We start from the raw sequence: 17,962 nt of genomic DNA on the forward strand, positions 1-17,962 counted from the left end.
ACTTATCCTAGATGTGGTCCACCTCCATAACTCATCCCAACTTATTTTCCTCTCAACAACATCTTCCTCCCATCTCATCATCTGTCCTTGTTGAATGCAGTGGATCAAATGAAACTCTCTTCTCTCTGCTTCCCTCATTTTGATGCTGTTGCTAACAACAGATCTGCATTCACTCTGCATCATACTTGCAAATGGTCTAAACTGATCTGCACCAAAACCAAGTCCCTTCCGATGAACTTGCATTGCACCCACCATATCTCGGTGTGCAAGAGAAGACAGAACGTCGTCAGTTTCTGCTTTCCACTTCTTGGCCGTTTTCACATCTGGTCGATTACACTTGATTTCCATCTCCTTCAACTCTCTCAGCATCATCATCACCATTAGTACCTTCCCCAGTTCAATATCTGAAGTAGGCCTAGCTACTTTCTAATGAACACATTACATTTTTGTTCCTGTGACAATGCTACCTCGTATGTTAAAAGTGTCCACATCGACAAAGAATCCATAAATTAGAAAAAATAAGCACTTGTATATTTATCAATAGAGTGGGTACATTAATCGAAGTGTTCAGTATTATACATCCATCGTGGCTGATCTTACCAATCAGTTTCGCACTGGGGGTTCAACAACGTGTTTAGATAACAGCTGATTATGTAACCTTGCACTCTTCAGAGATGGTAGTTATGGAAAGACATGTGCCAACTGCTCTCTATTGTTGGAGGTGAAAAGTCACATCCAGTTTGTAATTGCTGTGAAAAAAAAAACAACGAAATGAACTGAGCAAGTTTAAGTTAAAAGTTATGTCCTTTGGCACCAAAACACAGACTCTGGTAGTGTTGCAAGCTGACAAGAGTTTTCTGGAAAAGTGTGTATGTTTGTTTAGGATTAGTGTTCTAGTAGGGTTGGAATGTACACTGTGGTACAATATGTGTAGCATTTTCAGAGGAAAGTGCCCAAAGGGTGCATCCTAAGCATCTGTGTTTTTGTATGTTTTCTGCTTATGTTTTGGCTAAATTCCTTGGAGAGTTTATGCAGGTATGGAGTGTATGTAGGGGTACTATATGTGTGGAAGCTTATATTGAGGGTGGACAGCAGAGAAGACCCAATAGATTCTTTTCCACCCACCCATCCCCAATATAAGCCCCCATGCATATAGTACCACTACACACACTCCATAGCTACATAAATACTCCAAAGAACTCACAGCAACACAATGTTTTTGGTAGGTTTGCATTACCTCCCATGTAGGGAGTTCAAATTCTGCCAAGATCAACTTTGCCTATCCTCTTTTCAGTATCAATTGAGCATTAGGGTCAATGTAATTAACTAATCTCTCCCCTAAAATTGCTGGTCATGTGCCAAAATTTGAAACCATTTTAAAAAAGCAGGTGTAAAACAGGTAAAAATAAATTCTAATTACAAGAGGCACATGAAATGTGAATAAACTACCTTTGTATTTGATATAAATGAATAGTTAGCAAATGATTTTATCTAAAACATTGAAATCATGATAAAATTATTTATATTCTTAAATTTATTTTACTGAAACAACAAGGGTATTAGTAACATAAATGACATAATACTGACCTCAGTCAGAAATAAAGTATTAGGTCATAGACGTGGCTTACGTAGAACTTATCTTTACAATATTTGAATATTTATACATTAGAAAACAGACTGATAAAAAGATGTTCCTTCAACCTACATTGATAATCAGCCAGTCAATTACACATAAAATTATTTATAGAATATTGTTGAATGGTACAGAGTACAAAATAGTAACCTAACATGCAGAGACCTTGAGCAGGTCTCACTTCCCAGCTGAAGCTATTTCACATTCCTTCCATGGAATAAACGATATCCAGGTGGATTCTGTGAATCTATGAATTTCCACCTAGTTAAAAGAAAGTAATTTGAAATATTGTTTAGTCATTGATATCTCTGGAAAAACCTGGAAAAAAACTTCCTTGGATAGAGATGTATATACAAATTGTAACACATTGATCTCCAATGCATATTGCAACTGAAAATGCATCTATAAGATTTAATATTTATGAAGTTCTTTATGTTACAACAAGAGATTTTAATATCCATGTAGTTGCATACGCTCAAGCTTTGATTAAGCCTGGATAATTGAACTAATTAGGCTTTCCAATGAAATCCAGCTTTTGGTGTAAACCAAGGGTCTCCAAAGTGGTGATATCAATCCCTGGGAGTTGATGTAACTACTCAGGGTGTTGATAAATGCCTCGGTGTCAATTGAACTTTTGGGGTCAAAAGCTGATATTTGTATAAGAATTAAAAATACACAAAATACAACTTTCTGATATATATATTGCTGACCATCCAATGTAGTTGGTGCACATAGAAACTTACAGTCCCAGAGACAGCAGCATCAAACATTGCAGAGACAGAACGGTGAAGGGTAAACATATGAACATGCAAAAACATTCCAACCATGACACAAACAGAAAGCTAATTCTTTTTCAGAAAGGGATCAGCTGATAAACTCCACTATATAACTAATATACATTTCTGATGCAACAGAGTTAGAAAGTGTGACCATGAGATACTGAATCCAACTTGCTATTCTATTGTTTAGGAAAATTCAAATGCCTGAGAATATAGAATATTGTTATCAATTCAAGAATAAATTAATTTAAAGAAATACAGATGAGTTTTTTTTAATTATTTATTCCAAAGTCATAAACACAAAATTTATTAGAAAACAAAGTGGATTGTCTAGAGTTGAAAGTCATCTTTACAACAGGATCAATTAGAAGTGTGTGTGTGTGTGTGTGTGTGTGTAACTTTTGCAGCATATTGCATTAGTACACTTTTCAAGTTTCTCACTCAGTAACAAAAAAAAATCAACATTAGAAAGACTTTGAAGTTACAAAACAAGTCATTTTTGTAAGTATACACGTGATTAATCAGTATTAGAAGTAACTATATTTTGGTAACTAATTAAGAAATTGCCACATGATATTATTAACAATTTCTGGTCGGTCCAGTTGAACAAAATGTGTAGCATCTTCGATGTATTTTATCAAAAGATTATTAACATATTTACTACATTCTGCAGCCATTTCATGGTTGAGGAAGGCATCTTGCTTTCCCCAAATAATAAGTACTGGCATTTTCAGAATGTTTTTAGATAGTTTTTCCTGTCTATTAAGAAAATTTGCTCTGTAATAGTTGATGGGTCCTGTGATTGCTCCTGAAAAGAAAAAGAACACAGATTTAGATTCATTAAGTCACTGAAGAAAAACCTTTAAATAATGACAATAAAGCATCATTGTTGGTGCCACATATAAGGCATCTGTGTTGGTGCCATATAAAAACCAGCCAGAACTCTCTGTAATTAGGAAGGGCATCCAGCCATAGAAACCATGCCAAAACAGACAATTGGAGCCTGGGAGCCTGGACAGTTCTTCGGATGGCCAGCTCCTTTCAAACTGTCCAACCCATGCCTGCATGAAAAATGGACATTAGAGGATGATTTTTACTATGAATATCATTTAGCAACCTTAAAAACTTTACCTGTTCAGCAAACTAAGAAGTGAGAATAGCTAATTGAATACTTACTTGTAAGTAAGTGCTAAGCATAACTCTAGTTTTAGTAAATTAACACAATATATGAGGGTAAAAGCTGTGCATCTATGTATAACTAATGAATCTAACGTAAGCTTATAAAACTTGGTGCAAGTACTAAAGAATGAGTCTTACTAATACCTGTTAAATATGGTCTAAGTTGCAGAAAATAATACTATAGCAATGACAAAGTTAAAAATAAATAAAAGTTATATAGTACTAGTGAATACATCAATTACTTGTAACATTGGCCTTTGTAACACCAGATTTCTTAGCTAGCAGTTGACTAGATACATAAATACTTATTTCATGTAAAGGTCTGAAGAAAGTCAAATGACCAGATAAAATGTAGTTATAAGATTTTTAGTAAAGCTGGAGTCCTACATCCAAATAAATTTTGGGTGAAATAAAAAGGAAATAAAAAAAATTGAAAGATAATGTTTACAAATGAAAAGACTAAATTTTATATGAATACACATCTTAACCTTTTCATTACCAACCCGGCTGAAACTGGCTCTGGCTCTGAGTACAAATGTCTTGTTTCCATAAGTTTTGAATTAAAACCTTCCACCAAACTTTAGTCACAATTTATGTTCCTGACACTAGCTTAATGATAACTAAGTTATTTTACTAAATTTGTTATATTTAGAATTAATTGAAAGAAACACAGAGCATCCCAAAATAAATACTGTAACGAAAGGGTTAATCAATGTAAAGGTTTGATTTTAAAAATATATAAAATACCCAGAAAAGTTATCCTTTTAAATCATGAAGATATCATTTATAAAAGCAACGGAAAAAAGTATCAGTCATAGAAGTATTAGAATAAAGTATTTTATACATGTGTGTGTGTGTGTGTGTGTGTGTGTGAAAGTAATGTGAAAAAATTGAGTGAAATTAAAATCGAAAATTATGCATAAAAATGACTGCTATCATTATCTTTAGAATTCCATGTAGCTTTTCATAATCCAGTCAAAATATTCTGACTGATTCGCTCACCTGGCTGGGAAAATGCATATCTGTAAATGTCAATATCATCCTTTGTCATATTTTCACTTCTGACTCCAACACGACTGGTGAAAACTCTAGAAAAAGCCTCAAATCTGTTGAGCGAGTACATCCATTCTGGGATATATGGCATTTGGAAGAAAAATATATACCTGTAGCAAAAGAGGGAGTGGGGTGTAATTAAGACCTTAATTAAAAATGACAATGTTGAATGCGTTGATATTTAATTCAATATTGAACAGCAAATGTATGTTACATTTAAACAAACTTTGGGTATCAAGAATTTATGAAAGAAAAAGTTGGGAGAACCAACTTTCTACTCTTTGTAACTACATTAGATATTTTGTTTAATCTTTTAGCATTTAAACCAGCCATATCTGGCCAAAATATTCCATCTGTTTTATGTTCAAACTGGCCTGATCTAACCTCTCACACCTACCCTACAATTCAACCAGTATTTACTCAATCATCTAAAATAATTTACAGCAAATCAATCGTAAATATCTATTATTTAAAATTAACACATTATCAAAGATTTATTTTAGCAAAATTAAATAAAACAAATATAATAATAAATAATATTTAATTATTAATACAATGAAAACAACACTATATTTCTAAAACAACTGTAATATTAACAAGAATCATTAATAAACAAAAATATACAATAACATTCTAAAACTGGACAAGAGCATCATCAAAATCTCAAAGCTATGAGACAATACATGATTAATTCAAGACTATAAGAATAAAAAAGCTCTACATTTGGCAGAGTAACTAAAATGCTAAAGGGTTAAATTGTAAGAAAATATTTTAGAGCAGCATTTCCCAAACATTTTACTCATGAGGAACCCCCAAGACATTCTGTTTCATAGAATGATTAAATGTTTATTTCCTTTCTCTTAAATATCACAGAAGATTAAAAAAATCATAAAACTGACAGTAAAATGGTTGACAATCCTAAATCTGGTGTCACAAAGAAAGTTTAAGGAATTCATCTTAACCAAGACCTTGTTTTGTCAGAACTTCCTGTTAAGAATTCATATTACCAGTAAAGCGGCCTTATTACTTATGGAGGCCAGGTTTCCCCTACCTTAGGGAATATACTGTGCAAGTGTAATGGTTTGATGAGAAGGGGCCAGTCAAGATCATTGGTCCTAATACTTGATCAGCATTTTATTTTATCAGCATCTGTAGGGTGAAAGATAAAGTTGACCTCAACAGGATTTGAACTCACAATGCAAAGATTTAGAACGAATGGAGCAAAGCATTTAGTACAATTCTCCAGTGATTCTGCCACTTTGCCGTCTTTCTGTGCAGGTATAATTAATTATGAATACAATATTAAACAAAAAAAAATGACTCAAAAATGCATCTACATACAATTTGCCTACCTATATATATATCAGTATTTGTTGTGGAACCCATAGAAGCTCTTCCCAGGAACTCCATTTCGGAAAAGCTGCTTTGAAGTGAATAAAAAATGTGATATTCTTACCATGATTTTCTAAGTTGAGAGAAATGGCTCCAAATATGCTTTGAAAAAACTGTTGGATGTGGGCAGTTCATAATGATTAATTTGGAAACCAAATGAGGATAATTAGCAGCTGTACTCCATGCTACTAGAGCTCCCCAATCATGGCCAACAAGCACACAATCTTTGTAACCTATAATAATAAATAAAAGATAACTTGTAGGTGTTTAATTTGCCCCATGAATATAAGAAATAATCTTATCAAGTGCAAATTGACACAATGTAATGAGAAAATAATGAATTTTTAATAAATCAAAATTAAAATGAAAAGAACAAAAATCATTAGTGTCTTGTCAAGATAGGGAAGGGAGAGAACTTTGAAACTTAAATTCATTAAAAATTAAATGGGGATGTGTAATGAAAAGGTATCGAAAGGGTTAAGCATGTAATTGAATGCCTTCTAAAGATGACTGGTGTAGTTGTGTTCTGAATAAAATGTAGTTCATACACTATTACGGTATTCTGTTGACATAGAATGGGTGAATAGGTAATAAGTTTGCTTGTAAACATGAAGGCCCCCAGTTCAATCTCACTGCCAAGTATTTTGACAAGGTTCCTGTTACTAAATTACCTCAGCTCAACCCTAGCCTAATGAGTGAAACTGATTGGAGGGAAACTGTGAAGAAGCCCATCTTAGTAACTGTATTTCAAAAATACAGAGTTGTCACATACTGTGTCATGCTAATTCTTCCTGTTGATTATACAAATGGTACACATGTCTGTGGAATACTCAGCCACTTACATGCTTATTCAATGAGCAGGTAACTTAGTTGACTGATCAACTGAGTCTTCATTGTTAAAACTAATGGAGATACATCACCTCACATAATTTACATACTTTTACTGATACATAATATGCTTGTGAATGATAAAATATGGTGACAGTTTCAAGATTTGAACTCTGAAATGGTACTATCAGTAATAACTACTGACCTATTCGCTTTATCTGAAAGTCTAAAATTACAAATCTAACTTTGAGCTGGGGTTGGAATGGAGTATAATTTCTAAAATATATTTTTCCAGGAGAACTTTGGTTGAAATGTAAAGTTGTTAGTGCATTTATTAACTGTTGAAATCTTAAAAAAAAAACAATCTTAATTTAAAGAATTATCTATACCATACTGAAAAATTTAATACAAGTAAATAAACATATTTAATTTAACTTAGATTGAAATACCATAAATACTTGAGTAATAGTTGATCTCATGTAAAAGTTGACCCCCTATTTTTGGCCAAAATATTGGGTATTTTTCATAGACCCCGTATAAAAGTTGATCCTAGTATTTCACAAACAACAGGACAACACTTGTGGGTCAATGTACCATATTATCCTGTATGTAGAAACAACACTGTTTCAAAATTGTGTGGCTACCTTACTGTAGCCTGCTCTATAGGTGGAATGCTTGGTGCTTATAGTAAAACACCATTTAATAGCGAGCACTATACATCTGATGATGGGTGCTACATCACCATTACTAAAATGTATGCACAGGATATGCTGCAAGCCTGCACACATCTTCAAGCACAATAAACACATGCATCATACATTCGTTTACATGGCGAGAAATGTGTTTTACAGACAGCATTACTGGCAAATGCCAGTCTGAATTCATACAAAGGCATGACTTTGGTAAGCCTAAAAGCATTCAATTAATTGCTAGATCAGTGGTTTCCATGCAACCTTTATATTTTCCTCATCTCCAGATACAATAAAGACTTGTCTGTTTACATGATGAGAAACATATTTCACAGGCTGCACTATTGGCAAACAACAGCAAACACCACTGCAGGAATTCGTACGGAGGCATGACTTTGGTAAGCCTGAAAACATTTAGTTATTTGCTAGATCAATGGTTCCCAACTTTTTTTTTTTTTGCCACAGAATCCTTTGACATTATTTTTAAAAATGTGGAACCTCTGATAACTTTCAAGGAATCCTGGGGTTTTGCAAAACACACTTTGGGAATCCCTGCTCCTGATTAACAACTCTACACTATAGTACAGACATTTACTGGTAACTGCACACGACATCCTAAAACTTTTTTGGCAGAGTTCTGATCAAAGCATGCACTAAAACTCCTCATAACTTTATTTTTATGAATTTTCACAAAATTTATTTAAAAAAGATTTTTTTTTTGGATAATCTGAAAAAAAAAGTGCAGGAGTGGTTCAGTCCCACTGCATGGCACCTTGGGCAAGTGTCTTCTACTATAACCTCGGGCCAATCAAAGCCTTGTGAGTGGATTTGGTAGACAGAAACTGAAAAAAACCCATCGTATATATGTATATATATGTGTGTGTGTGTGTGTGTTTGTGTGTCTGTGTTTGTCCCCTCCAACATTACTTGACAACCAATGCTGGTGTGTTTACGTCCCTATAACTTAGCAGTTTGGCAAAAGAGACCAATAGAATAAGTACTAGGCTTCCAAAGAATAAGTCCTGGGGTCGATTTGCTTGACTAAAGGCGGTGCACCAGCATGGCCACAAGTCACCTGACTGAAGCAAGTAAAAGAGTAATCATTAATTCCATTACGCAGAAGACAGAATCAGAAAATATTTTGTGAAAATTCGTAAAAATAAAAAAAAAAAGTTATGAGGGGTTTTAGTACTTGCTTCAATCAGAACTCTGCCCCTTTTTTTTCATCTCTGTTGGGAACAACATATACACATCCCACAACACACTGTTTACCCTATGATGTGAAACACGCCGAGTAGGTATCGGCTGTATGCACTATATTACGGTAGGCATGCTAGTACCAGGTAGAAATGCTACCAGTGGTAATATAACATGATTATGAGATATAAATTGATTTCACTCAGCTAATCTGATAAGTTTGATGGATACAAATAAAAGAGAAAGTGTAAATATCTATAATAACTTTGAGGTCTTCTTTATGGGTTTTGCTATTTACTAGAATATGTGTTTTGATGCATAGAATTGGTAATATTACTGTAGATCAGTTGGGCTTTTGCTGCTGATACAGTACTTTGGATTCTAGCTTGAATTTCACCCCTTCAAAAGTAGTAACCATGTAATAGTCGATCCCATAAATTTGACCTTAAAAAAATGGTCTAAAAAATTCAACTTTTACATGAGTATATATGGCAATCCTTTCAATTCTAGGCACAATTCCAGTAATTTGGTCAAAGGGTTAGTTGATTACATTGACTTCAGTAATTGATTGGTACTTATTTTATTAACCACGAAAGAATTAAAGGCAAAGTTGACTTCAGCAGAATTTGAACTCATAACATAGGGCAGAGAAATGCTGCTTTGCGTTTTGTCCATCTTGCTAATGATTCTGCCAGCTCACCATCTTAACTTAAATTGAAATAATAGCAAGAAAATTAGTCTTTAGCTGGAACCTACCAAGTGTTTGAATAACTTCAGACACATCAGCAGACAGTTTTTCAAATGTGAAATCCTTCTTATCAGTAAATTTGGAAGAGAGTGAATATCCCCTTTGATCAAAAGCAACAACTCTGAAATGGAAAGTCATATCAGTTGAGAAAATATTTAATATTCACTGAGTAAATCTAACAATATATTTACTTTATTGACCAGACTATTAGACTATCACACAGTGCTTGTCACAATGCATTCTCCATTGTCTTTGAGTGGTCTGGATAGTTCCACCTGTTGTTTGTGAATCTTGCGACAATTTCCAGTCCAGTGAAGATTGTGCTTTTGTTATTCCATTGTCTCTTCATTCACTCCACTCTATTCACAAATTACCTGGTTCCAGATATGCTCCTACAATGATATCCCCAATATGGATCTTTCTGTGGTCACCTGTATCATAGCCATCCACTGTTCCTTCTCCTGGGCAGTAGTCCATATCCCACTTGCATATAAAAGTGCAGGTAGAATGGTACAATTAAAGAGATAGCTACACAAGGTTTTGTCCAGATGTGCTTTGAACACATATTTAATCAGGGCAAATACCTTCCACTCTGCTCTTATCCTGAATGAGAGTTCAGCATTATTGTCTCAGCATAAATCTACTGCCAGTCCACCTTCACCTCCCCAATTTCATCTCTTCCCACCCACTGTGCCCTGCACATTTACTCTCATTGGCATTGAAAAGAAAGAGACAGAAAGATGCTATCATAAGCTGTGGAGGCTGTGGATAATGCATGAGAGAAAGAGAATCTTTCTAGAGTAATGCCAACAGAGATCTGTCATTCCAGTTGACAAAATCCTGATACAAAAAGCAATTAAGAATATAAAGGAAGGAAAGGCTCTTGGTCATTCAGGAATACCAATGAGAATTGGGAAGACTTTCATTGTAGTGTCATCAATGTGTGGCAGGCATATGACAATGGCCAAGTATTCATCAGCCTGAGAAAGGCATTCTCAAGCTATCTTGCTCTGTGGTTTGGTGGTCACTGAGGTAGCTAGGAGTAGATGAATGGTTTGTAAGAGCCACACAAACAATGTATAGAGGTGGAATCAAGAAGATAACAGTCAACAATGGGTACAGCAATGAAATTTGTATACATGTAGGGATTCCTCAAGGCTCAATTCTGAGTCCCTTTCAATTTATTATACACAGGACTTTCATATGAATTCACAGTGAGAATGCCTATATGCTGATGACCCAGTTCTTACAGCTAAAACAGTAGTTGAATGAGAGAGAAGATACTAGAAGTGGAGGCAAAACCTAGAATCATGAGGCCTTGTCCTTGCTTGATATACAGAAAGGATATAGCTAACAATTCCTTAGAGTGAGGACTTTATAAACTGTGAATATACAAGAGATATAGTGGAATTGCAGGCAGGCTTACAGAGAAAACAGACTTTGTGTGAAGCAGATGCACTGAAGTAATAAACAGTAAAAGAAGACAGGAAAATGTTCTTCTTCAATGTGGGATGGTTTCCTAGAAAATAGTTAATTGCTTCTGTTATCAAGGTAATCTAATAAGCATATTAACGGATGTTCCAAAGGGTATAACAGTGATGGTAAGAATGTGCTAGAGAATGTTCAGGGAGCTTTTATCTCTGTTGGTGTCGTAAAGGATATCTCTCTCAAAGTGAAAAGTAGTTTGTATGATACATGGGTATGAACTGCAAGGCTGTATGGCAGTGAGACAGAGACCTTAAATGTTGAGGATTTGTAAATTGATAATTATTTACATACAATAAGTTGAGACAACTTGTTGTATGCTAGCTGTTGACGAAAGTGTAGTAAAAAAAAGACATTAACTGATAACACCATTGTCCCTACACTAGAGAGAGACAAAAATAATAAGAAAAATAGCCAGGAATGTCAACAGCATAAAAGAAGAAACTGTGTCAACAGTAAGCATGCCTAAAGAACTTTTTCTGATTTTGCTATGCATTACACATTCAAACTGGTTTGGTTTTTTTATTGGTAGTTCATACTTTATAGCTTTCAACATTAAACTTGTTTAGAAAAATTTACAAACTTGTGGTAGGCTAGGCTGTTTGGGGTACAGAGATCCCTTTTTTTCCATACAATGACAAGCTCTATTTCATTGCAAGACACTTTGGGACAACCAACGATCTCTGAGTGTGAAATTGGTAGATGGAAGCTGTATGGAAGCCTCTGTGTGTGTGTGTGTATATAATTAACATCTTTATAAATGTAAATAAAGACACACAAAAAGCATTGGGCAGAAAACACAAGGATTCCTTGCAAATTGTCCTGCAGCTTGATACTTTGAAAGACAAGTGGAATAAAAATTGTAATACATGAAAAACAAGTAAAGATTAAAAACAGGAAGGACATCTGGATGTAAAACAATATCTCAATATGTATTTGTCAAACCATTATAAGCTTGAAAAACAGAAGTAAAAATGAACGAACAAATGATAACATGAAAACTGAGAAAATATAAAACTTTTCGAGGGAGAAATTTATTAGTTCAAATCTTTTCTAAAAGATGGACAGAATTTTCTAGTTAACTAAACAATTTGAAACTTCGTATACTGGTAGAATGTGTCAAAGGAAAACATTAAAATTTCAACTAGATTTTTTGAGAAAATTGTATTTTGTAACTTTTACGTAGTTTAATTCTTCGAATTTTAACCAATTTGACCTAAATCCATTTGCTGCGTCTAAGTAAAAACACACACATACACACACGCACACGTGCTATTCACCCATCACTCCTGTCTTCTGCAGGTGCTAGAAATAACAGCTATATCTCTTAAATAGATGGATTTCGTCGCCCAATAAAAATATTAACGATATTTTTGGACTTTTAAAACATGTTCCTATTCGTTCCGCTTTCGCAGGACATCTAGAAAATTCTGTCCATCTTTTAGAAAAGATCCGAAATAACAAGACAATGCGTGGAAACCGCAAAAAAAATTGATGTCCTGCGAAAGCGGAACGAATAGGAACATGTTTTAAAAGTCCAAAAATATCGTTTATATTTTTATTGGGCGACGAAATTCATCGATTTAAGAGATATAGCTGTTATTTCTAGCACCTGCAGAAGACAGGAGTGATGGGTGAATAGCACGTGTGCGTGTGTGTGTGTGTGGTGTGCTGTTTACTTAGACGCAGCAAATGGATTTAGGTCAAATTTGTTAAAATTCGAAGAATTAAACTACGTAAAAGTTACAAAATACAATTTTCTCAAAAAATCTAGTTGAAATTAATGTTTTCTTTTGACACATTCTACCAGTATACGAAGTTTCAAATTGTTTAGTTAACTAGAAAATTCTGTCCATCTTTTAGAAAAGATCCTAAAATATATACAAAATGGTATATAAGTATAATGAAATTTTAATTTCTATTTTTTATCAGCAAAAATGTGAAACAAATCTGATGATGTTTTTAAATTAAGATTTTATAATTACAGGTGAAGTAAGCCAGAGTCTTACCTGTAATTTTTACTGAACTCAACTATTTGATAGCGCCAGGAATACCAACCATGAAGCGCACAATAATAACTTGTAAACACCCCAAAGTTACTAAATAAAACTAAAAATCGGTTGGAGACTTAGCAGGAGCCAGTAGAGTAAATAGCAGAAAAAAAAAGGAGAGGGAGGGCTCACGAGAATTTCGCAAAACATCAGATGATTTCTCCTCGGGCACCAACAAGCCTCACGTTTTAGTTTTTATTCAAATTTCAATGAACATATGATATTGTCTAAATCGTATTTTCTAATATACACAATAAAGCAGCGTATCAGGAGTTGTTCAAAAGTAAAAGTGTAACTTACACTGAGTGACAGAAACCCGTGGGTCCCGAGTTCTTCATCATTCCATTGAGGTGGAGGAGCTTTAAAGATTGGACCCCGCCTGAAGTTGAATACGCCGAAAATACTGAACGGGTTTATGATGAAAGATAGAATCAGTCTCCCTATCGCAAAACACGTATAAAAGAAGGTTAAAAAATGAGTAATGACAACCCAGGATATTTCATAAATAATCGACATTTTAAGTAACTGATATGAAGAAAAGAAACTCCGGTAGCTTTTAACTAAAAACAAGATCAAAGTCCGTTCGTGCAGAAAGCAGTGACAGCTGCTGTGAGGGAGTTTTATGCTCTTCTCTCAGAGACGCAATACTTTTGACACCACTTCTGACTTGGTAGGAAGTTCAACTGAAACAAAAGTTGCATCAGAATTTAATTAGAAAGAAACAAAGGAAATGGAAAAAAGGTGCGGGGGGGAGGCGAAACAGCAGAAGATGGTGGGGTGGGGGAGTAACAGGCTCTTTATATTGTAATAGTAATAAATTCCTTTACATAACTGTTATCTAAACAGAGAAAATATCATTACACCATTATATAAGGTGGAGAGCTGGCAGGATCGCTAGCACGCCGGGCAAAATGCTTAGCGGCATTTCGACCGTCTTTACATTCTGAGTTCGAATTCCGCCGAGGTCGACTTCACCTTTCATCCTTCCAGGATCGATAAAATAAGTACCAGTTGAACACTAGGGCCAATGTAATTAACTTATCCCCTCCCCGATTTGGCTGGCCTTGCGCCAAAATTCGAAATTATATTTACACCATTATATAAAGACATATTTTTAAAAAAATATCTATCGTATTTATTTGCTATATTGCAAGTAATTTAATGCCAAACATCAATTTCCAAAATGGTACAAGAGTATGTATGAGTAATTTGAGGGAATATATAGATTAAGATAAACTCACTACTTGTGACTAATCTATTGGAAATAAATGAGGGAACTTTTTTTTTTTTTTGAAGATGGCAACATTAATTTTATAACGACTGTTTTTAGAAATTTCTGGGTTCCCTATAAAGGTTATTCTTGTGCTGAGTAAATCAAATTAAAGTAAGGTTTATTGCATGGGAATGTAAGTAATTTGAGGGACTGTACTGGTGTGGACAGCATTGTAGTCAGGTGTAAAAAAAAAAGTATATAAGAGGATAAAATGTCTTCAGGTACAAAATTAAGTGACCGCATTATATTCGAAATCGCATTGTACACGAGTAAATTCAATATATTGTTATTATGTTATATTAATAATTTTGTCTCTGATACAGATCTACTGGAATTTTCCGATACAGATCCAGTCTACGGATAATTTTCTTTCTAAATGTAAATCACTCGGTTTGACACGCCTTTCATGTATCGCTTTAGCAGATATCTCATCTAAGGGTAACCTCCTCATTTCTTCTCTCTTGCATCGGAGGACCTGAAAAAATCGTGGATGCCATCCTTCTTCTTCTGATCATAAGATTTGTTTAAAAAGGCACCAGTGTAGGAGTGGCTGTGTGGTAAGTGGCTTGCAGACGAACCACATGGCACCTTGGACGAGTGTCTTCTACTATAGCCTCGGGTCGACCAACGCCTTGTGAGTGGATTTGGTAGACGGAAACTGAAAGAAGCCCGTCGTATATATGTATATATATAAATATGTGTGTATGTTTCTGTGTCTGTGTTTGTCCCTCCCCCCGGCATCGCTTGACAACCGATGCTGGTGTGTTTACATCCCCGTAACTTAGCGATTCGGCAAAAGAGACCGATAGAATAAGTACTAGGCTTACAAAGAATAAGTCCTGGGGTCGATTTACTCGACTAAAGGCGGTGCTCCAGCATGGCCGCAGTCAAATGACTGAAACAAGTAAATGGGGAGGGGGGACTCACAGCCTCATCGGCGTTTGGTAATTCCTTATGTGAAGAAAATCCTGCTGAAATAAACGATCTTTTTCTATTTCACAGTTTGTTTGTTAAAACTATTTTAATATAAATATTTTTCGAAATAGACGCGAGGAAGGGTTAGAACTTCATGCTGGGTGTTAGAAGTTGTCTCCCTTCACCTGAATTTTAACTTTTTGTCGTTGTAATGTAGTAAACATTACACATGGCAACTTTGACCACATTTTCCAGTATGCGACTTTATGCTAGATAGAATTTTTTTCCATTGGAGGCGAAGCAGTCTTGTTATCAAGATGTGGTTGAGGACTGAAGAGAATTTGGTCTAAGAGTAGGTTTTATGACAGTGTGTGCAACCGCTGGCTGGAGATATGTTGTCACACAAAAACTCCATGAGGAGTGAAGGGAACTAGGATTGAAACCACTGCTCAGAGTCGCAAATTTCTGACAATGGCAAGAATTGTGTTCCCTTGAAAATGACTATATTGACCCATCATACCTATTAAAGCACTGAGTTGAGCCTAATTGGTATAAATGTATTCATTTCATTAAAAAAAATGTTTACTGAAAAGCAAGGAAGATCAGTCTCATGTGCTTATATTTAATTTCAGTTTAACTCACCATGGCACACACCAGCAAGTGGGAGTGGTTGTGTGGTAAGTAGCTTGCTCACAAACCACATAGTTCCAGGTTCAGTCCCACTGCGTGGCACCTTGGGCAAGTATCTTCTACTATAACCTTGGACTGACCAAAGCCTTGAGAATGGATTTGGTAGACGGAAACTGAAAGAAGCCCATCATATATATGTATATATATGTATATATGTGTGTGTATGTTTGTGTGTCTGTATTCGTCCCCCCCAACAACCGATGCTGGTATGTTTACGTCCCTGTAACTTAGCGGTTCGGCAAAAGAGACCGATAGAATAAGTACTCGGCTTACAAAGAATAAATCCTGGGGTCAATTATATCGATCGACTAAAGGCGGTGCTCCAGCATGGCCACAGTCAAATGACTGAAACAAGTAAAAGAGTATATAAGAATAGAAGTTTGGCCTAGTTTCAGATGAGTAAAGAGGTCTCTGCCCCAGAGGAAGTGAACCAATGCTGAAACATCGGGTCTGGGAGTCTGCTGATGTCTCTTGGATCACGGCTTTTGTTTTATTTTCACTTTTTTTTTATTTGACACAAATTATATGTAGAGAGATTCTGCTCCAAGATGAAATCTCACAGCTGGTATCTTTCACATTCTGGTGTATAAGAACATTTTAAAATTAAATGTACACCTCTTCATTTCAACCCTCACTACTTCATAAGTTTATGCTACATTAATTCTAACATGGCAAAATCTTATAGGTAATGTGGAATTCCATTACATAGACATATATTTTTCAGTGGTTTCCCTGTTCTAAATTGAGATACTTTCTCATGAAATTTTTTCCAAATAAATAATTAATCAATAAACAACAACTTTTATGCCTGAAAATATCACCTTTTAAATATGTGCAGTACAGTCGTCATCATCATCATCATCGTTTAACGTCCGCTTTCCATGCTAGCATGGGTTGGACAATTATGACTGAGGGCTGGTGAACCAGATGGCTGCCCCAGGTTCCAATCTTGATCTGGCAGTGTTTCTACAGCTGGATGCCCTTCCTAATGTCAACCACTCCATGAGTGTAGTGGGTGCTTTTACGTGCCACTGGCACGGGGGCCATTCAGACGGTACTGGCAACAACCTCGCTCGAATCTTTTACACATATGCCACTGGCACAGGTGCCAGTAAGGTGATGCTGGTAACGATCACGCTCAAATGGTGCCCTTTACGTGCCACTGGCAAAGAAAGTCAGTTAGCCGCTCTGGCAACGATCATGCTCGGATGGTGCTCTTAGCACAAGTGCCAGAAATACAATAGGGTATAAATAAGAATGCAGTAATACCATACAATGATACTTACTCTTTACAAACAATGTTCACTTCTGCATGAAAAGTGGTGGTGCAATGGGAGTTTCTAGGAGGAATAGGAATGTCATATTCTATTCTTACATCGATATTAGTATCTGTTGTTGGTATGAAGAACTTCTTTAAAGTTGTTTCATGTTTACAATACACCATCTCTTTTTGTGCAGCTCAGTGTTAGAACTGAACTCATTATGATCTCTTGAAGTAATTTTTTGTTATGTTTGTGGTTAGGATTGCTGTTAGCAAAGACTTGAAGACCCTTTTTTTATATATATAAGTACATCCTCTTTGCAGTCAAATGATGTTTAGTGAGTAAAACCTTTATATCTTTATCTTACCCCGTAGATCACTTTGTTCTAACATCATCAACTTCTTATTAGACAAACTTTTTTCTGTGGGACCCTAGCAACTCAATTACATCATCTTGTATGAGTCCTCTAACGACATCAGTTGATAGTGTCACAATATCCTGTTGAACTTTATCTAGACTTTCTTTCAAAGGTGTTACTCCATCCCATGACTCTGTTATGTTATTCGCTGTATCCATAATGCTGAATATTTTCCAGAAGTTTCTTACTAAAGATATACCTTAAATTCATCACTCACATCTTTAAGCTCTTGAGTGCTTTGGTACATTGTCTAAAAGGAGAACTTCTTTGCTAGAAATATTACACCTGACCCTCTACATTTCTACAGGAGGGCAAAAAGTTTGTAAACTAGTCTTGGAAAAGGTTCATAACCATACAGCCTTCTTATTTG

General features: G+C 35.3%; 1 protein-coding gene across 1 annotated transcript; it reads right to left on the reverse strand.

Moving 5' to 3' along the window:
- Positions 1-1,517: 1,517 nt before the first annotated feature.
- Positions 1,518-17,356, reverse strand: LOC115232671 (epoxide hydrolase 4-like). The gene is made up of 7 exons (XM_029802690.2): positions 17,199-17,356; positions 12,993-13,061; positions 9,507-9,619; positions 6,101-6,269; positions 4,594-4,754; positions 2,891-3,220; positions 1,518-1,867 (listed from the first exon to the last, which is right to left on the reverse strand). The coding sequence occupies exons 1-6, from the start codon at positions 17,354-17,356 to the stop codon at positions 2,964-2,966; spliced, it is 927 nt and encodes a 308-aa protein (XP_029658550.1). The 3' UTR covers positions 1,518-1,867; positions 2,891-2,963.
- Between the last annotated feature and the right edge of the window lie 606 nt (positions 17,357-17,962).

Source organism: Octopus sinensis, linkage group LG2, assembly GCF_006345805.1.
Source record: "Octopus sinensis linkage group LG2, ASM634580v1, whole genome shotgun sequence".
Classification (NCBI taxonomy): domain Eukaryota; kingdom Metazoa; phylum Mollusca; class Cephalopoda; order Octopoda; family Octopodidae; genus Octopus; species Octopus sinensis.

Excerpts from the sequence above, each read along its gene's own strand:
- LOC115232671 (XM_029802690.2), bottom strand. The coding sequence starts at position 17,356 with ATGGTGTATTGTAAACATGAAACAACTTTAAAGAAGTTCTTCATACCA. Across the intron at positions 6,270-9,506 it reads TGAAGTTATTCAAACACTTG|GTTACAAAGATTGTGTGCTT; the intron begins GTAGGTTCCAGC and ends TTATTATTATAG. Across the intron at positions 3,221-4,593 it reads ATATGCATTTTCCCAGCCAG|GAGCAATCACAGGACCCATC; the intron begins GTGAGCGAATCA and ends TTTTCTTTTCAG.